A 26,978-nucleotide genomic window follows, 5' to 3' on the forward strand; every position below is an offset into this window, starting at 1 on the left:
TTTTAAATTCTTACATTAACCTACAGGGGGCACAGCATCAGCAACAACATGCAGTCATTTGCAACATTGAAAATGTATTTGTACAAGCGCTACATATATATGTATATATATATGTATATATATATATATATATATATATATATATATATATATATATATATATATATATATATATTGTTGTGGACCGAGAGTCGGGGGTGAAGACCACGAGGGGTGAACTACATCGGGTTCCCACCAGACTCTCCGGAATCGCAGGTCGTCGCACACGAATAACTTTGTGACGTGGCGGGTCGCTAATTAGCGATTATAATCGACCGTGAACGCCAATAACTTGACCATGTGACTTACGGTCCTCTGTCTAATACAGTTTACCTAAAGGTCACGTGATCTAATTACCGGGGGACACGCCCTCGGTACGCCTTGTTCAAACCAGATCACCTTACCAGATCAGATGCAGCCGAGCGGAACTGCCAAGCACGTACCGGATAGGAAACAGATCGTTGGGAAATAACGTCCCGGCTAAACGAGGGAGCGGGCCATGCTGGACCAATGGAAGAAAACATGAAAACGAGCTGGAAACATTTCTACACAAAGCATTTATTTATAATTAAGTGAGGAAACGTATGTAGCACATTGAATGAGGTTAATTTTATGTACAGCAGGGGACAGCAAGGAACTTGTGGGGTACGGCAAAAGACAAGCAATTTACAAAAGCAGATGCAGAGCAGAATTATCCCGTTATATCTTCTACAATCTTAATTTATGCTAGGACAGACGCCATCTATCTATCTCTCTCTATCTCTCTCTCTCTCTCTCTCTCTCTCTCTCTCTCTCTCTCTCTCTCTCTCTCTCTCTCTCTCTCTCTCTCTCTCTCTCTCTCTCTCTCTCTCTCTCTCTCTCTCTCTCTCTCTCTCTCTCTCTCTCTCTCTCTCTCTCTCTCTCTCTCTCTCTCTCTCTCGATATCTCTCGATATCTCTCTCTCTCTCTCTCTCTCTCTCTCTCTCTCTCTCTCTCTCTCTCTCTCTCTCTCTCTCTCTCTCTCTCTCTCTCTCTCTCTCTCTCTCTCTCACACACACACACACACACACACACACACACACACACACACACACACACACACACACACACACACACACACACACCTGAGGAAGATTAGATATAGCTCAGAAAGAAAGAAAGCCAGCAGGTGAGGGTAAATGACCTCTCAATACCTGGCCCAGTCGGCAGACCAACACAACCCAGAATGCTTAGGGAGAGGTACGTGGGAGGAATACTGGTTTTGTCGAAGGTGTGGGAGTGGGAGGTGTGGTGTAATGTAGTGCAATGTGGGGTGTGTGGTGTGCCAGAGGAAAATGTGATTGCGAGTCAGTAATGATGTTCTTTGTGCATCCAAAGAAGATGGGATAGAGGCGTGGATAAAGAGAGAGGGGGGGATAGAGAGAGGGGGGAATAGAGAGAGTGAGAGAGAGAGAGAGAGAGAGAGAGAGAGAGAGAGAGAGAGAGAGAGAGAGAGAGAGAGAGAGAGAGAGAGAGAGAGAGAGAGAGAGAGAGAGACAGAGACAGAGACAGAGAGACAGACAGACAGAGGGAGACAGACAGACAGACAGACAGACAGACAGAGAGAGAGAGAGAGAGAGAGAGAGAGAGAGAGAGAGAGAGAGAGAGAGAGAGAGAGAGAGAGAGAGAGAGAGAGAGAGAGAGAGAGAGAGAGAGAGAAACAGATGCAAAAGGAGAAAGATCCCTAACCAAGCTGTGTAAAGGTCTGTATGTGTAGCATGTTCCTCCATGGGACGCTCCGCCTGAGCGTTCCCACCTCATGATATAGCACGTTATCTCCTGCTTAATTATTTGCTGGGGCTCGTAGCAACTTGCGCTCCACACTGGTACGTCTGGCTGTGCGGGGGTGGTGGGATGTCGACAGCATGGCAGGGAGTCTCGAAGGATGGCAGTCGCCCCGAATCAGGCCCTCGAAGAAGAAGAAGAAGAAGAAGTACGTTCTGGCGATTGCATACCAATAATGTTCTGAAGAAGAGTGAGACAGAGAGCGAAGAAATAGAGAGACCAACTGCTCTGCGCTACTCATTTTAAAACCCCCGCTTCCCCTTTAAAAAAACGGGCGAAGGGTGGGGCAATGATCGGAAAGCGATGCGCTGTGGCCCATATCCTGCTCATCTATATGGCCAGAGTGGCCTTAGCCATGCCCTGCCAGGCTCCAGGACCGGAAACCGGCTCAGTTGCCTTCCAGCTTTGACACGGCTATGAGCTCCTGATTTAACATAGGGCATGCTCCCCGAGCCGACACCCTGGCCCTGAACATGCTCCGAGTGCAGTCTGAATGTCAAATGCCAGCGGATCCCCTCCGCCACCCACGAGCTCCTTCACAGTCCAAAATGCACACCTGGGAACCAAACCAAACTCCCGGATTGCTCTTCTCGCGACCCCTCCTCATTGCCCCTGGTCTTGCCATGGTCTGATGACTGGATGAGGGCTGTATCATTTCCGGATGCTCACCCGGGGCGTCCTCGGTGAGATCCAGTCGAGCTATTAACATCTTTTGCGTGGTCGAGCATCGCGTGGCTCAGGGTAATCCGACATTGAGCGGTGCTCCTCAAAATAGAGTGGCAAATTGTAGCGATGCAGAGGTACGAGCGGGTGCGGGAATTTTTTTCCCGTGTGCGGGAGGCGTTTGTGGTCAAAGTGGTGAGGTTTGGTGAGCAAGGTGAAAAGTAAGGTGAGGTGCTGGTTGGGAATTGACGCGCAGATTTGAATGAAATAATGGCGCACGATTCCCTTGCGCGGGTTGTGGAGTGTGCAGCGGACATGTGGTGGATCCGAACCATGGGAGGCATCGTGGTATGTTTATTATCAATTGCCTATTGAATGGCATGTGTGCTTGCATGCTTGTAATGCACAATGGCTTAAAAGAAACGGTTAGAGTAGGAATCAGATTATGATTTAGATAGTTACTACACCGAACTACGAGACCCATGCAACGCACTTCATCCCGCTAACCTACTGGACATCAGGAGAGGACTAACTACACGAAGACGAATGAAATAACTGCCTGGGGATCATTGTATGTTGGGTGCCATTGCCTTAGGAGGCATGTGGTTTTGCAGAACCGCAACAATATATTAGCGGGTTATGCTTTCACATTGTGTAAGCATACAGAGCCTCTGCTTGATATGTGGGTGGCCCCCTGCAAAACCTCACGTTGGGGGCCCTTTCTATCGGAGGGCCAATAATATGGTGACAAATTTAGGCAAAGAATCAATTCACACCTCACCCCCAAAGGGGGTTAGCGAAATGTTAGAATGACCAGCTCTCTCACCTGTCTCTGCATGTATCTGTCTTTCCGCACCATCAGGGGTATATGTTGGTGATCGCTGGACCGATTGTTACCAAACTTGGTAGGAGAGTAGCATGGGTCAACCAAAGTGGATAAGTGGCCAACAATGACTAAAGTCAAATGTCAAGGTCAAGGTCATCAAAGGGTGAAAATTTACGCTTCTAACTAAAACTCTGGAATGAATCATCGGAGAAAGAAGTGTATTTTTTGCATTAGATTCTATGCACTAAGGCACATCAAAATTATCCTTTACATTATTCTTTCTCTGTGATGTCACGTTTTCCCAGAAAATGACGTCGAAAGTGACGTTTCCACATGAAATGAAATGAGTTCAGAAAAAGACATATTTTTCTGAATGAATAATCAAATCTGACTGAGGAATTGACTGTCAGGTCCCATTGGGATACCACGTGAAAAATTTGACCCTAAAAATACACACAATGATCGAAAATACAAACAGTTAAAAATCTTTATACTGTATCTCAGAAACTGACCTGGAGATCACCAACAAACTGGGCACACGTGTAGTAGTATGGACTGAACAGATAAAAATCACGAGTTCCTTCGATTAAAGGTCAAATGCAATAACTCGAGAACAGAACGAAGTGAATGCCACATCATTCCGGAAAGTGCTGAAAAAGGCAATTCTTTTGAAATATTATATGATGGAATTGGTTAATATAACAAACAAAAAAAGACATTACTAAATACTAACACTCATGAGCTACCCTTGTCACGTGATACCCAATACAGAAGAATCTTCTGGCTACAAAACACTTTGCACGGATCGAAAATTAAAATTACTGGCAGAGTACCCGCCTTATGGGCGGTCTTGTTCCAAGCATACCACGCGCTCATCTGACGCATATCCTTATTTGGGCGGTGTATAGGCAACTGATCGCTCTGTATAGGAAAAATAAATAACCCGGGTTACGTGCATGAAGCAAAAACATACATACTGCTGGTGATTCAAAACACCTCACTTCAATGGAAAACTGCACTGTAAATGGTGGAGACTTGTAATACCCTCCGCGACCTGGAGGCGGCGCTACACCACACACATTTACAGAGAGAATTTGCGCTTCATTAATTGGGGTTACGCTAATCCTTTGCAGCAAGTCTGGTTGTATTGTGCCAGAACTGTAGGAGGAGTAGCCTGACAAACAAACCCACAAACAAACAAACAAACCCGCAAGCACCGATGCATGAATTATCGTCAGGATACATTGAGATTGAGACCGCATTGAGAAATTTACGAAACCTTCCACCCACCTTGGAATGGGTAAAACAACAAGAACAACCTCCACGACAAAAAAACCCCAAAACACTGTGCTATGAAAGGTCTGTTTTTCATGTGTTTCACTGTATTTTTCATCATTGAGATTTACAGATAGATCTGCAATATGTTTGTGAATTGCAACATGATGTCTTTTTTATTAAACCCATCAGTGAAGCGATTGGCAGTCGGTAGGAATGCATGGCTATTGATATTGGAAATGTCTATGTTGCGCAACTGGACTTTCAAGATGTTTTGAAAGTCTTGCAAGCTGATGGGGGAGGCCCCTCTTTGTGGGTGGCCCCCTGCGGCTGCAGGCTCCGCAAGTGCCTATCGGAGACACTGTAAGCATACGAACAGTCTTTCCCCATTGTCTCGGGCCGCTCACCTGCATTTTATTTTTCACTTATTTCTTTATATTTTCATTTAAAGATGTCCGAAAATTTTTGATTTTTTTTCCAGTGTATTGGCTTCGATGTCTGTCGGCACACAATATTACCGTGTTTCCTTATTGTCTCCGGTACCTTATCTGCATTTTTTTCATTTCTTTTTTTTCATTCATTTATATTTTCATTCATGGGTGTTGTCTGAGGATTCTGTGATTTTTTTACGGTGTACCAGCTTCGATGTCTATTGGCACAAAAAATTTCAGCTTTCTACATCACCCGGAAAGTCCTGATCTTTAAGATCAGTCAGTGGTTAAAAAGAGCTTGTGTGTGTGTGTGTGTGTGTGTGTGTGTGTGTGTGTGTGTGTGTGTGTGTGTGTGTGTGTGTGTGTGTGTGTGTGTGTGTGTGTGTGTGTGTGTGTGTGTGTGTGTGTTAATAGCGGGATGTGCCAACATTGTGTAAGCATATGAACAGTGTTTCCCCAATGTCTCAGGTCGCTCACCTGCATTTGATTTTTTATGGAATTCATTTCAATATTTTTTCATTTACGAATGCTTTCCGATGGTTCTGTGACTTTTCACGGTGTATTGGCTTTGATATCCGTCGGCACACAAAATTACCCTGCTTCCCCATTGCCTTCGGTCGCTCACCTGCATTTTTTTCATTAATTACATTTTCATTTATGGATGTTGTCCAATGATTCGATGATGTTGTTTCTGGTGAACTGGCTTCGATCTCCATCGCCACACAAAATTTCAGCTTTCTGCATCACTTCGAAGGCACCAATCTTTAATAGCAGTTACTCAGGCAGTCAATGGTTAGAAAGAGATATATATATATATATATATATATATATATATATATATATATATATGTATATATATATATATATATATATATATATATATATATATATATATATATATATATATATATATATATGTATATATATATATATATATATATATATATATATATATATGTATGTATATATATATATATATATATATACATATACATATATGTATGTATATATATATATATATATATATATATATATGTATGTATATATATATATATATATATATATATATATATATATATGTATGTATATATATATATATATATATATATATACATATATATATATATATATATATATATATATATATATATATATATATATATATATATATATATATATATATATATATATATGTATGTATATATATGTCCATCCATCCATCTGGACCAAGCCTGGTGTTGGCTTAGTGGTTAGGGTGGTGGCTTGGGATCCAAGGGTCCTGAGTTCAAGTCCTGTTGGCTGCTGAATTAACACCAGGGGGTTGACTCAGCCTGTCATCCTTCCGAGGTCGGCGAAATGAGTGCCAGTGTACTGGTCCCGGTGTATGCCCCGGTTAGAATAGGTGTACCATATCCCTGTGTGTCGTAAGAGGCGACCAGGGTTGGCGTCAGGAAGGGCATCCGGCCATAAAACATTGCCTCAAGAAAAAGCCAAACCCCTGCACAGCAGGGAAAAATGGCTGTAAAAACGGTCATTTTTTATTTCATCCATCTGGACCATACTCTGTGCAGAGCGTTCGTGCCGCCTCATCAGTCTCCTTGGCTATTGGGCACAATCCTGGACGGGTCGGCACTTCAACACAGGACACCAGCAAGCTGGCACTCATTTTGCCGACCTCAGAAGCATGACAGGCAGAGTCAACCCCACCTGGTATTAATTCAACAGCTGAATGGAATTTGAACTCAGGATCCTCAGATCCCAAACCACACCAAGCTAATATATATATATATATATATATATATATATATATATATATATATATATATATATATATATATATATATATATACAAAAAATATACATATATATATATATATAAATATATACATATACATTGATATATAAATATACACATAAAAACATACATATATATATATATATATATATATATATATATATATATATATATATATATATTGTGGCGGTATTCGCGCCCGCCGGCGTGCTGACGGCCACGTAACTCGAATCGCGGCACGTCGCCCACCGGACGGACAATCCAGTCGTGACCCTCTCGGACTAACGCCGGGAACCAGTCACGGGTGGACCTTTCGGTCTCACCGCGATCGAGCCAATCAGCCCCCGCGTGGGATAGGGTTGCTCGCCAAATTCGACCTACCTAAGTACCCACGCGGAGGGTAGACCGGGCGATAGCACCTCGCCGCAGGTCGACTTCGGACACGGGCCACTTAAGCGACCCGTTCCGTACTATCGGGATAACCGAGCGGTATTATCGTCGACCTCGACGGTTCGATTAATTATCGGGCGTATTCAGCCCACTACCAACCCTTTACGTGAAGCAAGATGAGGATTCAAAGAAAGAAAAGACGAAGCGAAGCGGGAAACAGTTCAACACAAAGCACATTTATTCGCGGCACACGGAAAGCACACATATTCAATTCCACCAAAAGCACACAGAAAAGAAAAACACAATTCAATTTACACAAAAAGCAAATGTAAAAGCGAGGACACAATGCAGAGCTAATACCGACTACCGAGCACACGGCAACACTTATACAATTCTACTTCACAGACGGCGCCGACAACACATACCCAAAACCAAGGAAAGAATACCCTCAAGGATGAGGCGGGCCTGAGGCCGAGACCGGGTCGGGCCTACCCGTCTGGTGATGAGACGCGGAGCGGCGATGGTGCCTCAACTCCGCGGGCCTCGCGGGCAGTGTCTGGTAGGGGGTGGGAAAGGGGCCCCCTTGGTCGCACTATCTCAGCGCGGGGGGAAACAGGAGGGGGTTGCTGATGCTCGGGGTATAGAGGATTTTTATTGCCCCGCAACGAGCGTCTCCACCTCGGCCAGGTCGCGCTGTCGGCCTCCCTGGGGTGCAGCTCCCTGCACGACGCGAGCACCCCCTCGTCTGCCCTCGCCGCCTCTCCACAGCTCCGTCCCCTCCGTTCCGACTCCAATGCACACGACGACCAGCTCCTTCTTGCCAACTCCACCGCCCGCGAAGTCTTGACTCTCTGTTCCCTCTCGACTCTCCTACTCTACTACTCTCTGGACTGACGAACACGGTCGCTTATATCAGCCCCATGGCTTCGCCCTCTCATCTTTGACCCCCTCCCTTCGACCTTTCACCTCGCTCCCCATTGGCCCGAGAAAAAGTGGGCGTGAATGCTTTTTGATCCATAAATTTGCATATATCGATCGCCCTCCAACGCCCTGGGGGCGGGGCCACCCGCCCCTCGCTCACCGATTGGACGGCAAAAAGTGGGCGTGTGTCGTTTTTGATCCGTTTTTGAAGCACAAAATCCGTGATTTTGTACACGCTGTTGGGCGCGCGCCCTGCACGAGTCCAACACCGGTACCCACAGGCGGCGCAAGAACGGTGGCGATGCGACGGTTGCGAGGTGTGACGTGAAGGTCGTGGCGGTTGTGGTGAAGCGGCGTTGTGGTTGGTGGTTGATGTTGTGACTGGTGGTGGTAACAATGGCGGTTGGTCCAAAATAAAGATAGTTAAAGAAAAACGGCTATCCTGAAGAGTCGCAGCACGCATAAATGACATGTATTCCCACTAGACAACGGGTTTGGGCCTAACTACACATGTACTTACCGAGATATCTCACCTAAGGGACCTGAATGGTGGTTTGCGAATTTGGTAACCTCAACAATATATAATCCAGCAATCTGTGTCTGTGTCTGTGTCTGTGACCGCTGTTTCTCGACAACCACTGGTCCGATCTAATTGAAACTTGCCATGTATATTGCTGGGGACCTGAGGATGTGCCTTTTCAAGGTTTGAAATTAATCAGACAAGTGCTTCCCAAGTTATGGCCATTTATTTACCAAACCAATGACAAGACACATTGTTGCGTGGGCGTGGCCGATGGGGAAGGGAAGCTCAGCCGCGTTCCCCATTACGGGTTACAACGTACGGGCTTCCGGAGAGTGATGACTTCGTGTATTCTAATAATTTCTCGATTTCTTTTGCGCATTTTTGATAAACACAATGCCCCAAGTTATGATCGTTTTCATATTAGACGGTGCATAAATTTCAGTAACATCAGTGTGAGCTGGTGTGCTCCGAACCAGGAAGTAATTTTTTTCTCTCTCTTCTCTTCTCTTTTTGTTTTTCCTTGTGATGACATTGCGAAAAGGCAAAATACGTTGGCGCTAATTGAATATTTGGGCATTAAAACTAAATTGCGAATAATCGTAACTGCGAATAATATGCGAACTTTCGGGCCACGCATGTACGGGAACGCGAGAGCGAAGAAACGGCCTATGTGGTTGTTGTTTGTTGCTCGCGGTTTGAATATTTATTTATTTATTATTATTTTTTTGTTTTTACGGGAACGTACTCGTATCTATAATTCCAGCAATCTGTGTGTGTGTGTCTGTCTGTCTGTCTGTGACCGCTGTTTCTCTACAACCACTGGTCCGATATAATTGAAACTTGCCAGCTATATTTCTGGGGACCTGAGTATGTGCCTTTTCAAGGTTTGATATTAATCAGAAAAGTGGTTCCCAAGTTATGGCCATTTATTTACCAAACCAATGACAGGACACGTTGCTGCGTAGGCGTGGCCGATGGGGAAAGGGCGCCTTTGTTACCAATGACAGGACACGTTGCTTGGCGTTTTGCACACACAGTATCTATAATTCCAGCAATCTCTGTTTGTTTTCCTTTCAAAAGGTTTGAAATTAATCGGACAAGTGGTTCCCAAGTTATGGCCAAGTTAGAGCGAGTTCCCCATTACAGGTTACAACGTACGGACTTCCGGATAGTGATGACTTACTGTATTATAACGTACGTACGGGCACGTGAGAGCGAAGGAACGGCCTGTGTGTTTGTTGTTTCTGGCACGCGGTTTGAAAGTTTATATTTTTTTGTTTGTTTTGTTTTGCATGTTCGTACGGGCATGCACTAATATATATATATATATATATATATATATATATATATATATATATATATATATATACATAAATATACATATATATATATATATATATATATATATATATATATACATACATAAATATATATATACATACATAAATATACATATACATATACATACATATACATTCATAAAAATATACATACATATATATATATATATATATATATATACATATATAAATATACATGTATAAAAATATACATATATATATATATAAATATACATTTATATATAAATATACAAATATAAATATACATATATATATATATATATATATATATATATATATATATATATATATATATATATATTTGTACTTGAAAACTGTAACACTGCTTGCAAACCTTTCATTTGAAAAGGGCACTTCATTGTACGTTGGATAGTTATTGCTCGTTAAAAGAAGCTGGAATCGCAGAAGGAAGAGCCCAGCCGTGCTTTGCCGAACGTCGAAGACGGAGTAAAAAGCGTTCTGACCTGTGATTGGCTGCAAAGTGCTTGATGACTCAGAATAATTTCAGTCACGTTTTGTTTTTTTTCTATAATACAACCATGTTTTCATAATTCATGCCAATGAACCTCTTATATTTGTGATATGAATTGCATTTTATTTCATAATTACAATTTAAGATAATTACGTGAAGTTTGTTTTGCAGGAGGCGGAAGGAGAAGAAGTAAATGATGAAGAAGAAGAAGAAGACGTAACGGTGGAAGAGGAGGAAGAAGAAGATTTTCGTTCCGCGCTCATTTTCTGCGGGCAGCGTTGTGGCGCCATTTTGTCTCTTCGAGGGGGGTTTCTTTCCTCCGTCGTTTCGTTTTTACTTCTTTCCCTGCAATTCTCCTTCCTTGGTTTCTGTGGCAGGCGTGCTCTGTTTTGATGCATTTTGGGTTAAACGTTGACAAAGGGAGAGAGGGAGCGCTTGCCTGTAATCTGTAAGCGCGAGGCGCCATGACGGACGTGATCCAGGTGACCAATGTGGCTCCGGCCGCCACCACCGAGCAGATGAAAACGCTTTTTGGGTTCCTGGGCAAGATTGACGATGTTCGCATGTTTCCTCCAGAGTAAGACGGCTTGTCAATCGTTTCCATTTTAATCGTGTGAGATTTGCTCGTGAGAGGAATTACGTTGCTGTGGGATGGTGTTTTTTATTTTTTTTTGGTTTTTTTTTTTTTTTTTTTAAACCTGAAGTCATGAACAATGCTGCACACTGTGGATATGGTTGTGCGTTATGTTTGCAATCTGCCTCGATGAGTTCTCATGTTGTTGATTTTTTTATTTTTTTTTTATTTTTTGATATATTCCGTCGTCATTGATCAAGATAACGTGGTTCCTCTCAGTCTCTCTCACCCATTAATCGTCCGCAACCTGGTGGTCATTCTTAATTTGTGATTTACCTCTCGAACTCCCGTGTATAATATCAGTTTCACGATTTGATGTGCAAGTATATTTTAACGTTTTGTGGAGAGTATAACGGAAAAGAACTGAGGTAATGTTGTGAGCCTGAGGATGGGCCGATGGTGTCATGTTTTGGCAGATTTGCGTCCCCGTAGGTTCTCGCAAAGGCTGATAGGGATGTAAAAATGGGGGTACAGTACCCCCAACTTTATTCTTGCGAAGGAATTATAATCGAAACTAGAACGGCATGTGGTAGAGCGCATACCTCCACCTGGTTGAACGATGTACGTTTTGTATCCCACTGATAGGATGTATCTGGATTCGAACCTGAACTAGAATTTAAACAGCTTGTTTTTGTCACCGAACCAACTCGTCCACCTAGTTTTGTCATAACTCGTCCACAAGTTTGTGAGATGTCGTGACGTAACTCGTTTTTAGCCCCCCCTCCATTGGTGATGAATGACTTGTAACAAAAAGAAACTCTTTTATCCAGATCTAGATCTTCACCAAAATCTGATCAATCGGTCATCGTCACACACCCAACATCACCACCAAATTTCGTTCAAATCCGTCCAAAAATCTTTGAGATGTCCAAAAAGCTTCTTCACTCAGGATTTGGAGAAGAGGATTTTAATCCTAACGCAGTGTTTCTCCACCTTTTTATTTATTTATTTATTTATTTTTTGACCCACACCCCACTTTGATTTTCAAAAAAATCGTACGCCCCACCATGATTGGGGACACTACAGTATATACTACATATGTGTTCAAAAGGCTTGATTAAAACTTTATTGCAAATTTTATTCAGTTCGCTACTCACTTCAACGGGAGCCCTGCTATGCCCTTGATGCTGGCTGCAGATTTGTTTGATTCGAGGAACCAATTTTGTCAGTTTCAGCCTTAAATCACCACGTTTCGTGATTTCCAGTCGATTTCTCTTAGCTTTCTCTCTCTTTTTCTCTCGAAAGCGATCATATATTGATTCATTAATTCTGAATCCTCATGCCCCACCAAAATATTGCCACGCCCCACCTTGAGAAACACTGTCCTAACGTGTAGCTTATGAGACTCGGTGGCGTATAAATGGTTGGAGCGTCCGCTCTTTGTCTGGGGAGGTCGTGGATCGAACCCCAACCAAGTCATAACAAATACCTTAAAACTAGCCGGGAGGCGACGATGGTTCGTGGGCATTATTGAACAATGCCATGATAGGTACAATTGAGTTCGTGGAAGCTTTTGAGGAAGCCCTATGGTAAAAACCTATATCTTCCATCAAAATTGACCAAATCAAATCGGATTTTTTATATGTTGTACTTATGGACATTACGCACAGCTTCCAGGAAATGAAATTGCGAGAGAAAAAAGGGCGGGGGGTAAACAAAAAAATTCAAGTGGGCGTGGCTCCACCCACAAGGGGTGTGGGACGCCCCTCATACAAAAAGACACAACTCGACCATGATATCTAGCTTGTGTCCAAGTTTCATCAAGATCGCATCAAACGTCACGGAGCTATGCTCTGGAGAGAGTCGCACACACACAGACACACAGAGACAGACACACAGACACAACGAAAATGGTGGTCACTGCTGGCGCCCGCGAACCAAAAAAGTTCAAGTGGGCGTGGCACCGCACACAAGGGGCGTGGGACGCCCCTTATACAAAAAGACACAACTAGACCATGATATCTAGCTTGTGTCCAAGTTTCATCAAGAACGCATCAAATGTCACGGAGCTATGCTCTGGAGAGAGTGACAGACACACAGACACACCCAGACACAACAAAAATAGTGGTCACTGCTGGTGCCCGCGAACCAATGGTATGTGCTGCTTCTTTGCTTGATGCTCAGCATTAAAAAGGATAGAGTATGGACAAACAATGCTGGGAAGGCAATATCATAACCACCCAGTATTACCCTTGCTAAGAAACTGCTTTGCAAGCACCTATGCTCTGTCATGAGTAATTTTCTTCACGTCTGAAGGATGGGAACACCTGATGAAGGGCGCCTTGTTTGAAAATCAGCACATTATTGATTAAATGGGAACTCAATAGAGTATATACCTCCACCAGGTTGATTAGTTTATGTTTTGTATCCCAGTGATAGGCCAGATCTGGATTCGGACCGGAACTAAAATTTAATCAGCTTGTTCTTGCCATTTAACCAACTCGCCCACCCAGTTTTGACCGAATGCAAAATGTATACACATCCTTGCAAGTCGTTGAGCATGCCGAGGATTAATATTAGCTGCTGTTGAGTGTAATCAGCTCTTAATAACCTCTGTGCAAACTGTGTATTTTGTGAAAGATGTCTTAAATATTGAATCTGCCAAAAATGAAAATTAGTAACAATAATCATAAATCCTACTAAAACTAGAAGGGCACTCTGTAGGGCGCATACCGCTGCCCGTAATACCTGATCCACACGAACGAACATATTGGGCCCAATACATTTTTGAAATATCATGCGATACAGCACTATATTGTTTTTGGCCCGATCTCTCAATGGTGAAGAATCACTTTAAAAATTAAATAATTCTCGTGTCCAGAACCGGATTCGGATCTTCACCAAAATCGAATAGATTCGTCCTTGCCACACACCCAACCTGTCCACCAAGGTTTGTCTGAATCTGTCCACAACTTTTTGAGATGTCATGCTGTATATCAATTTCGCCCTATCTCAATGGTGAAGAATCACATAAAAAATTATCAGATCTGGATCTGGATCTTCACCAAAATTGAAGCAATTGTTCCTTGTCACACACTTAACATCTCCACAGTTTCATCTGGATCCGTCCACAACTTTTTGAGCTATCCAGCACACAAACAAACAAGCAGTCATAGACTGGTACTTACGAAATCGTCAACTTGACCTCTGACCTTGTCTAATAAAAGCTGTCTCTCGAGAAGGTAGCGACGCAAACCAGAAGTTTCTACGATGATTCTGTACCAAACCATCAAAAATCGAATGTTTGACCTCACTTTGACCTTTGACCGATTTTGACCAAAATTTAATCAGCGCTAGCCATCACCCTCCTGAATCACGTGGTGTAATTTGACATTGGTAGCTTCTTCCGTTCTCAAGTTATCGTGCCTACACACAAACACACACACACACACACACAAACAAACAAACACACAGAGGACGGAAGTCATCAATATACTTACGAAATCTTTTGATTTCGTAAGTAAAAATTGCTCGTTGAGCAAGGAATTGCCGGAATAACTTTGTCCTATCTCCATAATCTCTGAAAAAACGAAAACCTGGAAATCAATTTGGTTCTTATAAGTCGATAGTGCTACTGTTTAATGAGTTAATGCACTTAGTTTGGTCATGATCATAACTTGGAAGTCAATCGGACTTGAAATGGCGTTTTTATCACAATTTGAAAGTTTTGACCCGGCCGCTCTGACATTCGACACCCTGACCGCTAAGAAGGGTGGTGGTGTGACACCACAATGAGACATGTGGTTGGATGCAGTATTGGAAGATGCACATTTTGGATTTGAAGTCAATACGACCATTTTAGCAATACGACCACAAGATAGGACGTTATTGCGAAAATAAGAATTTCGGTTTTTCGGTGACCTTGACCTTGACCTTTGACCGAGATTCACCAAAAACGACAAGTGTCAAGGTTGGACCATGGCCGACGTCTGTACCCAGTTTGGTCATGATTGCTGAACCGGTGTGGCTGCTACAGGGTAAACAAACAGACACAGAATGACACTACACAACCGACCAACATAATTGCTGAAATCTGAAGGATTCTGGCAATTAACAAACGCAAAGGGGTGAAAATATAACCTCCTTCACCTTTGGTAGTGGAGGTAATTAGTTCATTGTCTATTTATGCCTAAACCTTATAGAATAAATAACTACTTGACCGATCTCTGCCTAACACTGTGTACGTAGCTTGGTTTACCCAGGATCAAGTTGTTGGCACACAATCCTCCTCCCCCCCTTCCTGTGAAGGTGGTTTTTCACCTGCATATGTTGAATAATGCAAGTAATTTAACCACTGATTGGGCCAGAGGGGTTGGGGTGGACGGTATTTCTTTCTGTTCCCACGACCTGACTGGGTACTACCAACACACGTGCACAATTTGGTGGGGATCAGCCTTGCCCTGTTTTTATTTATTTATTATTTATGTGGAATTTAAATTCCACATCAAGTATTGTCATCGTGCACCGTCAGTCTCCCATTTCGATTTCCCCAGCCAAACCACTGGGCTGATCCGGCTGAAATTTGGCAGCAACGTTCCTCTCCTGACTAGAAACAGGGATTGTAAAGCTTGTTCCAGTCATGTGACTTTAAATAGGTCAACATGGCTGACTTCATAAATTTCTTCAAAAATCTTCTTCTCCAGACCCACCAGTCAGAATGTCACCAAATTTGGGTTACAACATTCGGACAGGGTTCTGATGTTAAATTGTGGAGGCTATGCTGATCAGGTGAACAGAAGTGTCAAAATAGCGGTCATGCAAATTCCTTCCAATGTCTTCTCCAGATCCACCAGTCAGAATGTTACCAAATTTGTGTTACAACATTCGGACAGGGTTCTGATGTTAAATTGCGGAGGCCATGCTGATCAGGTGATCAGAAGTGTCAAAATAGTGGTCATGCAAATTCCTTCCAATAGTGGGGCAACTTAGCATAACAATTGTGCATTTTGTGAGGAAAGCACCAAATTTGGCACATGAGTAGCCTATCATATTATGAACAGATTTGGATATTGGGCCATCTCAAAATTTTTGATGGCAGTGGAAAATGGCTGCCACAGCCATCAGCGGCTGAATTTGAGATGGCCCAATATCCAAATCTGTTCATAATATGTTAGGCTACTAGTGTGCCAAATTTGGTGCTTTCCTCACAAAATGCACAATTGTTATGCTATATTTAGCTAAGTTGCCCCACCACAATGTCTTCTCCAGATCCACCAATCGGAATGTTACTAAATTTGGGTTACAGCATTAGGCCAGGGCCCAGATAAGCTACAGGCCCAGTGGTCCTATTTTTTTATATCTATATTTTTTTCTATTATTTTCACATCCATCCATCCATCCATCCATCCACATATATATATATATATATATATATATATATATATATATATATATATATATATATATATATATACATACATACATACATACATACATACATACATACATACATACATACATCCATATTTATATCCATCTATCCATCCATCCATATGTACAATCATCCATATATACATACATATGCCTTATTTAATATAGGAGGTTAGGATGAGAAGCTGAGTATAAATTCTCTGTTTAATTTCAACATTGTTCATGACGTTTGCTCTCATTGTACAGCAGACAGTAAGTAGAGAAAATGAATGCAATACAGTACTGTACTTGCATCCCTGCCCAACAGCTTGCTTGAGCATTTTATTTTAGTGTTTTGTTGACTCGTATGATAAATTGATATTGGATGAAATGCATTTCAAGATATTGACCTGGAGTTTTTCTGTGAGATCAAGCAATAGGATTGGAGTAACTGCTGCATTTTGTTACGGACTGATCTAATTTCAGGACAAGTTTAAGCTACATACTCAAAAAACAAACAAAAATATTTAAGAAACTAGAACTGTCCCTTTATATCTGCTGGCAATGATGACTGGGTACCAAGACGTCCCACTTTTCAACCCCTCTTTGATCGGACACTTGACCCTGACCCTTGACATTTATTATTATTCAAATGAAGATAGAATGGGGCAAGTCTGAAGACGACGATGGTTCACGGGCAGTATTTGACAATGTAGATTGTTTCAGAAGTCAAGGATGAGACAATGTGATAATGTTTGACCAAGTTATAAAAATGATCAACATGATGTGGTACGAGTGACAGGTTATTAGCTGCAAAATGTCGAAAACCTGGTTTCGTTCAACAACTTTCAAAATTTGACCTTTGCATAACCTTTAAAGGTCACAAAACAATGTTGTGGACATTAAAATAAGGAAACAGGATACGTGCTCTAGCTTATTGGAGTTGGTTCGTCAAAGAAGGTTGAAAACCCGGTTCGATTCCCACAACTTTGAAAATTTGACCTTTGTGAACTTTAAAGGTCAAAGGTCAAGGATTATGACCTTTGGTGCAAAACTTCCTCCGGAACATTCCAGGAACAATATAACGTCATATAGGCTCTATGGCATTTCGCACTCCTTGGATTTAATTAATTATCCATACTTTGATGAAATCAGTGTAAAAACAAACTTGAAGGGGGCACCACGGGCAAGGTGTTTGAGATAGAGCAAAATGGTGTCAAGACTTTAGGTGGGGAATGACCTCGAGATTATGCATAAAAAAATATTGTCATCCTAGCTCTCAAAGTTTGGGCGGTCGTATGATTTTTATGTCGAAATTCGAAATGTTCTAAGTTCGTGACCTTGTGACCTTGACCTTGCGACGAAAATGAAAAATCGAGCTCCGTGGAGCTTTGCAGGTGCCATTGGGCTAACTAAATTAGCTGTCAGATTCGACAAACCCCCTTTGAGAAGATGCAAATTGAAATCGGCTCCCCCCTAAAAACACGTTTTTTGGGCGTGGCTCCGCCCATAATGGGCGCACCACGCCCATTCTCAGGAAAACACAACTAGATCATGATATAAACCTCCCACCAAATTTTATCAGGATCTGATCAAAACCCACGGAGCTATGCTCAGGGCAGGCAGACAGACAGACAGACAGACGGACATACAATAATGAATATAGTGGTCACTTATTTTTTTCCATGAACCAATTAAAATAAATTCAATTCAAGTCAAATGGAAGACCAAAGAGGTAAAGTCCTGCATTGGAGTCATCAGAAGGAACCCAAACAAGCAAAGAGAAAAGATAAAGTCATCAGGAGGAACATGGATAGGATTCACATTTCAGCTGCTACTACTCTACCGTCAAACCCATCCAGGTGCAGCAAAGTGAGCCTTATTCAAAAATATATCAAAAGGAACCCAGATCAAGACAAGGACAAATGTGTCCAAGAGCAGCGTCCTAAAGGTTTTGTCAGCTAAAAAAAACAACAACAACTTCCGATATTTTGTCACATGCCTTGATCAAGCCAGTAGCGAAACCCGTCATACTGTATTTACGTATTTACGATATATCGTGTATTTACGAAATAATGTATTTACGAAATTACAATACGATTAATGGAATAATCTTTAAATAGAAACGTGAACTTTTCGAAACTTTAAAGCAAATGTCCGAATATATTTTAAAGTTCATGATAGACGCTCTCAAAAGGCACCGTCTATGTGAGGATGTGTACATGTGCTCAGTATTTAAAGATATCCGGATCTTGTATATACAAGAGCCGAGTCCGAGAGATTAAGGTTTTGTCTAAAAAAGAACAAGAACAACGCCGAGCTCTCTATGAGCAGCATTCGCTACGCGAGACGCTGCTAAAAACATTGAATAATTCTGGCTGCCAGACCATGCACCCGATTGGGTTGAATTTTAAAACCAAAAACCCCCATCATTACGACATCACAATTGTGAAGTTTCACGTCGATCAATAAACCGGTTCAAGAGAATTTTTTTGAAAAGATTTTTGCTTAATGCAATATGGCTGCCATACCATGTGGCATCAATTATTCATGAATACCCTGGAATCCTCAAGGCTTGGGGAACATTTGTGTGAAGTCTCCCCTCAATCTGTCCAGCCATTCTCGAGAAGATTAAAAAAAAATTATCTATGGGTTTTAGGGTAAATCCAAGATGGCTGTCAAACCATGTGACACATGATATGATATATGTGTGAATGTTTTATTCCTCATGGATAGGCGGTCATACCTTTAAATTTTCACCTTGATCTGTTCATCCATTTCAGAGAAGATTTTTGGAGGTTTTTTTTCTTTTTTCTTCTTTTTTCTGTAGACCAATTTATCCCGCGATGACCCTCAAAATTTTTTATACTGGTCGGATGTAGCATTCCACATTTGCAATTGTGACATCATAACTTCATTAAAAAATCACTTGTTCTCCATGAGAATTACTTGCCATGTGCCAAGTTTCAAGTTTTTCCTTGTTGTGGTTTCAGATAGAGGTCCAAAGTATTTATTTTTATTCCAACATGGCTGCCACACCACGTGGCCTATGACACCATGATAATTCAAATATTTTACATGAGAAGTCTCTCCTCTGGTGAAAATTTAGTCTCAATCCGACGAGCAGTTCTGGAGAAAAACACAATTTCTGTCCGGGCAGACAGACAGACAGATGGACAGACAAACAATAATTGGTCACAAATGCAATGCCCTCTTCTCCGGTGAGGGTAAAAATGCAAAGAGAACAAGCAGCGAAGTGAGTGGCCACAACCAGATTTCATCCCCGTCGCAGTCTGGGTAATAGTTATCAGTGATCCGGGCTGCGAGTGGCGCACAACTTTCTCGAAAGATCAAAAGTCTGCGATGAAATTTCACTCATTTTACCTGATCGCATATCATGACCTCCGCCACCAAAGGTGGATGGACATTCTGTTTTCACTCGCCTATCTGTCTGTGAGTTGCATATATCAACTTTATGGATAGATTCAGCCAATTTTGTGGACAGGTGAGGTGTATGACAACAACAAATTGATTAGATTTTGGTGAACATCCAGATTCGGATATTAGAACTTTAAAGGTGATTCTTCGTCATTGAGAGATGGGACTAAAAACAATTTGTAGCAAGATATCTCAAAAAGTTGTGGATTGATTCAGTTGAAAGTTGGACAGTTTGGATGTGTGACAAGGAGGAATTAGTTCGATTTTGGTAAAGACTCGAATTTGGATCCTGATCCGATTAAGATTTTATCCCCCACCGCATGGCGGAAGGGGGATATTGTTTTAAGTGAATCGTCGTCACTGAATGATAGGGATAAAAACAACATGCTGTATATGGCATGATATTTCAGTCGTGGCTGATTCGGGCGGAACCTGGTGTGCAGGTTGGGTGTATGACGAGGAAGAATTGATTTGATTTTGGTGAAGATTCAAATCCTGATCTGGATACGAGAATTATTTTTTATTTCCAAGGTGATTCTTTACCATTGAGAGATGTGGCCAAAATCGAGGTGCAGGATAGGTTGATGTATCAAAAAGTTGTGGACTGATTCAGATGAATCTTGATGGATGAGTTGGTTTGGTGATGAGAACGAGTCAATTAGATATTGTTTCAGGTCTGGCCTTTCGATGGGATACAAAATGTAAACTGTTGCCTGCAAAATATGCCTGGCGGGGGTATGTGCTCTACCGAGTGCCTATCTAGTTTGTTTGTCTCTGTGAAACTGGAAAACATGGTGCGTAGGTGACGAGGACGAATTGATTGGATTTTGGTGAAGATCCGGATCATATTATTTTCGACGTGATTCTTCACCATTGAGAGATTGAGCCAAAAATGATGTATAGCATGATATTTCAAAGTTTTGGACATGTTATGACACATCTTGGTGGATTAGTTGGGTAGGTGACTAGAAGAAGCAGATGATATTTTGGTTTGGGTCCGGATCCAGATCCAGCCCATCAGTGCGATACAAAACGTAAGCTGATGAAGTTGGTGGAGGTATGCCCCGTGTGTGTGTGTTGTGTGTGTTGTGTGTGCACGTGTGTTTTGTGTTTTTTTAATAACTCCAAAACCATGAAACTGAGCAGCCTGAAACTTTGCATGCATACTTCTTGCGTATGACAGATTCGCTGCTGGTTAGCTGTCATTTTGTTTGGGTGCGACTATGCCGCTGATGTTGTGCCCCTATACCAGTACACTGGTACTCATTTCGCCGACCTCAGAAGGATGCAGGCTGAGTCAACCCCACCTGGTATGAAATCGGCTGCTATTGGGGCACAAACTCAGGACCCGAAGATCCAAAGCCAGCCACCCGAACCACTGAATCAACACTGGGCTTTGCATGCATACTAAGGGAGCTCCAAGGAAGTGCATGAGTGAAAATTGGGTGTTTGGGTTTACTATAACACCCCTTTTGAAGATTATTAAAGGTCTCATCTAATTATATCCTTTATTAGGTGCATCCTCGGTCACCTCGCTCTCTATTTCGGGTTTTTTAGGCATATCTTTGGTTACCTCACTGGGGTCTGAAGTCGTCATATTTTTTGGTCGGCCCATACAGGCGCAACGATTTCTTAACGAGTTTTTTTTGGGTTTTTTTCCCCTCCTTTCTCACTCATTTTTGAATACCTGTTCATTATCACTACGAATCGTTGGATGCATGATAAACGCCCAGATATGCCAGCATTCGTGGTTTTATTTTATTTCCGCATCGAGGGCCAAAACCTCGAGAATCTCTTAAACTAAGCCGAATTATAAAATTTAAGTCCCAGAATTTAACTTGGCAGCAGTTCCATCTGTTTATAAAAGTGTTAATCTATCCAATTTGGACATTTAATATTTAGGGTGTCTCCTCGAGGTGCGTCCAATGTGACAGTTCGGTTATTGCTAATTGCGTGCCAAGTGAGCTGTTCCTTTTCACCCATTTAGTTGGAATGCTTAAGCCGCTCATTGAGTGCCCTACCGTCGATAGCGGTGCAGTTCCTGTCCCGATTAGGATGTACAGTCGGCAGTTGCTACAACGTATGTGGTACATATCGGTGCATTTGGATTTTAAAAGGGCCTCGCTGCTGCTGTGTGTGCATGTCTGCATGCTTGGTGGTGGCAAAGTTTCATCCTGTATCTTGTGATCATGATGGGCTTTTGAAAGGTTATAGTGTACTAGATTCGGCAGCGCTTAACAGCACTGCTGTCTCACGGGTTACAACGCCGGCAAGTTCGGCACAGGTCTTGGGTCACGCGCCAAAGATCACGATACCAAAGTACTCCTGTGCCTTGCCAGTTGGGGATATACCCCACGGCTACGGACTGGGTTTGATCAGAGACCGATCAGAGTCCGTAGCCAGTTTGGTTTTAAATACAAATTGAGCGATTGTTCTTCAGCCCGAAACTAATAAATTCAGGGTGGCAAATTTCGTATGAATCAGCCAGATTTATTGGGGAAACATCGGGGAATACGACGCGAGCAAAGCAGTCGCGAACGTTATAATTCATCTATAACCCGCTCTTATCTAGGGAGCTACGTATACGGGTTTCGCAGAAGGGCCCCAGCAAAATATGCCTTAGGCCTGGACAACATGCATACAAGACACGGAGTACCTGGTGGTGCCTCATGGACGAGGGGAACTGTGTCGAAGGCATGAATGCGGCTCGTGACAAGCCGATGTCGCCAGATTGGAGCGCCCAGACCGAGCATGCAGCGTGGAAAAATGGCCGCGACGTACTCCTATCAGCACAGCCCACGCACGCAGCGTGGCAAAATCGCGGCAATGTACTCCTATCGGCACAGCCCACGCACGCAGTGTGGCAAATGGCGGCGACGTACGCCTATCGGCACAGCACACGCACGCAGCGTCGGTGCATCCAGCCCCTGTGAGGTCGACGGCACAAGAGAGTGAGATCTATGTTGTGTTCCAGCTGGTTCTTCACAAGGTCCAGTATGCAAATTCAGGCCTGGCCCGTACACCAGATTAGGCCAAATCTGGGTGTTGGACTCTGCAGGTGGATCGATGGGATGAAAAGACGTGGTCGAGCTGTGCAGGGAGTAAGGACAGTCAGAGGCTTTGTGGTTGAATTCAGGATGAACCTGGGGATGACTGTATGCTGGATCCATGGCCAAGGAGGAACAGCTGGTCAAGTCATTCATAAAGCAGATCGCAGACAGGACAAAGCAGTTCCTCTTGCCTTTCGGGGCGGGCTTTTTCTGACCACTTCCGGGGACACGTGATTGGTCCATCGTTCGAGCTTGCAGCAGCTCTCCGCCAATGGGTTGCTGGCACGTCTTGTTGACCGACTCTGTCAGGGCGCTGGGTGGGGACTGGTTAGGAGGGGGAAGGAAAAAGAAGGCGCCTCTCGGTACACCACCACTGTATGAACACTGGACCGCCTGCTACACCTTCCGACACACATATAACGTCCGATTACCAAACAACCTGGCTAAACATGCATTTAAGGGGGGATCTGGGCTAATCCTATATTTAATAACCCACTAAGGGCCCATTTCGGCAACAATATGGCTTCTCTTTGTGAGCTTCAAAGCAAAATATATTTGATAACACCCGATTTCCGAGCTGTTTGCTCTATTAACGTGTTTTCTAAATTACCGAGCCAATTTGTTTTTTCCCTACCCGTCACATGACGCTTGCCAGCTGTTTCTAAATATTAATGTTTATGCACACGTCCTTGAAACGTTTATAATGCAACGTTTTTAGCAGCGTCTCGCGTAGCGAACGCTGCTCATAGAGCTCGGCGTTGTTGTTGTTGTTGTTGTTGTTGTTGTTGTGACAAAACCTTAATCTCTAGGACTCGGCTCTTGTATATACAAGATCCGGATCTCCTTAAATACTGAGCACATGTACACATCCTCACATAGACGGTGCCTTTTGAGAGCGTCTATCATGAACTTTAAAATATATTCGGACATTTGCTTTAAAGTTTCGAAAAGTTCACGTTTCTATTTAAAGATTATTCCATTTATCATATTGTAATTTCGTAAATACATTATTTATTATGTAAACACATAATGACGCGTTTCGCTCTTGGCTTAATCAAGGCACGTGACGAAATATCGTAAGTTGTTTTTTTTTTTAAAAAAAGTTTTTTTTTTTTTATTAGCCGACAAAACCTTGAGGACGCTGCTCATGGACACATTTGTCCTTGTTAAAATCTGTTTGTTGAAATTCCCCCAAAACAATTGTGAAAGCTACTCAAGATTTTTGGGTTGTTTACAGTACGTACTGTAGTTGGTTATCACACTGACATCAATCAACCGATTCCCCAAAAATTTCCGATATTGGTCGTGTGTGCATTTTCTCTGTTAACTCCTTACATTCACCCCCCTCTCTCTCTGTCTCTCTGTCTGTCTCCCATCCTCGCTCCACCCCCTCCTTATACAGTGCAGCACCCTCCCACACATCTATGTCTATATTTTGATGAGACATTATGAATCGTAATTGATGCTCCACCGCACGTCAGCCTTCACTTCCTCTCACCTCATGCTGCCATCCCTTCCTTCACCCCTCCTCACTCCCCCCCCCCTCATGTATCAATACCACAAAACATGCTTTTCTCATCTTCAAAAATAATTTCCAATTATTTCATTGTCTGAAATGGATTTTGGCATTTTCTTAAACTGAACAAGCATATCTTTGAAATAGAAAATGTCTGTGTCCCTTCAAATTACTTTTATCTTCACTACAAGTAAAGTAGTTACTTTTATCTTCACTTAAAAGTGACCAGCAGATTATGTCTACAGTTGCAATTTGGTAGTCCTCTTTATTCGTGTGTGAGAAGTGCTTGAGTTTGTTTTGTTGACGACGGCTCACTGATAAAATGGCGCTTTTTTCTCACGTGATGGTCCGAGAGGACTGAAATAATGAGTTTCAGTCTTGTAACTTTTAATCTGTTTAAGCGTGGCCGATTGTGGACGAAACCGAGCTTTGGGGAATTTTTGATTGGGACCAAAACCAAGTTCAAATTTCAAAACCGTCCACCCCGATATCCAATACGGACGTTTCCAACATCCGGTACATATGTCTGAGATAGGTGTTCCAAAAACACGACTTCCATTTACATCCGGTTTCAAGCTAAAAGTAATAGAAGTTGTAAAATGCAAAGGAAATCGAGCAGCTGGTGGAGAATTCAATGTGGATGAAAGCATAATTTGGCGATGACGGGTTCAGGAAGCATGTCTCCAGACATTTCCATCTATCCATCCATCCAGCAAGACCTTGTTTCGTGACTTAAATCTCTCCACCACTGAGGACGTGTCGGGTCCACCGTACAGATGAGAATTGAGGCAATGGATTTTGTTAAAGACAGCAAAATTAAGAACTTATTCACGTCACCAACATGGTGTTTGTTTCATGTACCACCATAAGCTCGGTGTCCGAACGAGAACAACTGTGGGTCAGAAACTGCCTGAAGATCGTGAGGAGAAAATGACGATCTTTCATGATTACATCATCTTGGTATTGAAAGCATGACAAAAAGTCACTAAATAGACCATGGTTAACAGCTTCAGCAAAACTCTTCCCATCAAAGAAGATGACAGATGAAGAAGATGACAATGATGGCGATGAACCAATCGACTGAGAATTCTCAATTATTTCACTCCGACTCAGAAGAATCCGAGAGTGGCTTGTAAGTTTTACCTGGTGATGTTATACTTTTGGAAACTAGTGTTTCAATTTCTGACATAATTTTGTTGATTACTTGAAAAGTAGCTGGATGAAATAAATGAACTACAGTATTAGAAACTCTCAGTTTTCTTTTTATATATATATTTAAAATTTTTTAAATTGTTTATTATGGAGAAAAGATAGGAAACAAGACATTTGCTTGTCTTGGTGTGTTTTTATTGCAATTAACACATTACCGGTAAGGAAAGCAGTCTTCCAACAGACCACATCGTCGTATGTCACCAAAAAATAGTAACAGGTTAATTAATTTATTTAAACATGTCTACGGTCAATATTCAAGTGCGGTTTACGCATGAGTTTTTTTTTTTTTGTTTTTTTTTAAATATCAATACTTGGTGAGTGTGGCTTGTACATGATGTGGTTTATTATTGGAAAATGATGGTGCTATCGGAAGTATTTTGTATTCAATATTTCTTCGAGACCAAATAATCAAATGTTGCACAGGTGTATTTATACCGAGGTCACAACTGGGTTTTGGAGCGAAGCTTGCACACCTGGTTAACATTAATTTTAAAGGATAATAGATGACTCGTGAACCCGTTGGGTTCTCGTTGTGACAGCGGTTGATGGGAAAAAAATTTAAAACCCACAATTTTAACATCATTTAGTGGTCAAACTTTAACTTGAAGAAAATTTGAGCATTTATCTTCGGAGTCATCATTCGGCCAACCGGTTTCTTGAAGTATATTAACACATTCTCTAAGGTTTGTCCTTGTGCTTTATGGATCGTCATGCCAAAACTTGGCTGAATAGGGAATTTATTTTTTGAATAATTTTTTTCGTTGCCCGATTTGAACGAAACTTGATATTGTACATCGCAGGTGAATGGTGAGTAAGGTGGCCCTAAAATTTTAGCGCTATCGTGTACCATTTTGGCTGTATTTTGGGAACATACATATATACTGTTGCGGGCCGGAAGTCCGGTGACGAGAACGACCGCAAGGTGGGGAAAGTTACGTCGATTCCCACCGGACTCTCCGGAATTGTAGGCCGTCGCTCCGGATAATTCCGCGAGCCGGCAGGTCGCTGAACCGACCGTGGACGCCAATATCTCAACCGCGTAGTGTAGGGTCTTTTTGTCTAGAACCAATTTACCAAATTAACTACGTGATTTTGACTACCGGGGAACCACGCCCTCGGCAATTCTTGCTCGAACCGGGTCACTCTACCGATTGTGGTAGACTTCCAACGACCGACTACCAACTCCGGTTCGGGTGCAGTCGAGCGGAACTGCCAAAGCCGTGCCGGCTCGGATGAACGGATTATCGGGGATAAAAACCCGGCTAAACTCAGATCCGAAC

The 26,978-nt window shown here is 42.4% G+C and overlaps 1 protein-coding gene across 4 annotated transcripts in view; it reads left to right on the forward strand.

Annotated features, from left to right (window-relative positions):
- Positions 1 to 10,716: 10,716 nt before the first annotated feature.
- LOC147024496 (uncharacterized) overlaps positions 10,717 to 26,978 on the forward strand; it is a 105,460-nt gene continuing 89,198 nt past the window's right edge. For 2 of the 4 annotated variants that reach the window (XM_085884478.1, XM_085884476.1), the window contains exon 1: positions 10,717 to 11,076. In XM_085884478.1, coding sequence (XP_085740604.1) covers positions 10,964 to 11,076 — 113 coding nt within the window. In that variant the 5' untranslated portion in view covers positions 10,717 to 10,963. The remainder of the gene's footprint in view (positions 11,077 to 26,978) is intronic. The other 2 variants (XM_085884475.1, XM_085884477.1) reach the window with 1 other exon arrangement.

The sequence above is a fragment of the Eptatretus burgeri genome, chromosome 6 (assembly GCF_056783735.1).
Source record: "Eptatretus burgeri isolate ZD-2024b chromosome 6, Ebu_testis_v1, whole genome shotgun sequence".
NCBI classification, from domain to species: Eukaryota; Metazoa; Chordata; class Myxini; order Myxiniformes; family Myxinidae; genus Eptatretus; species Eptatretus burgeri.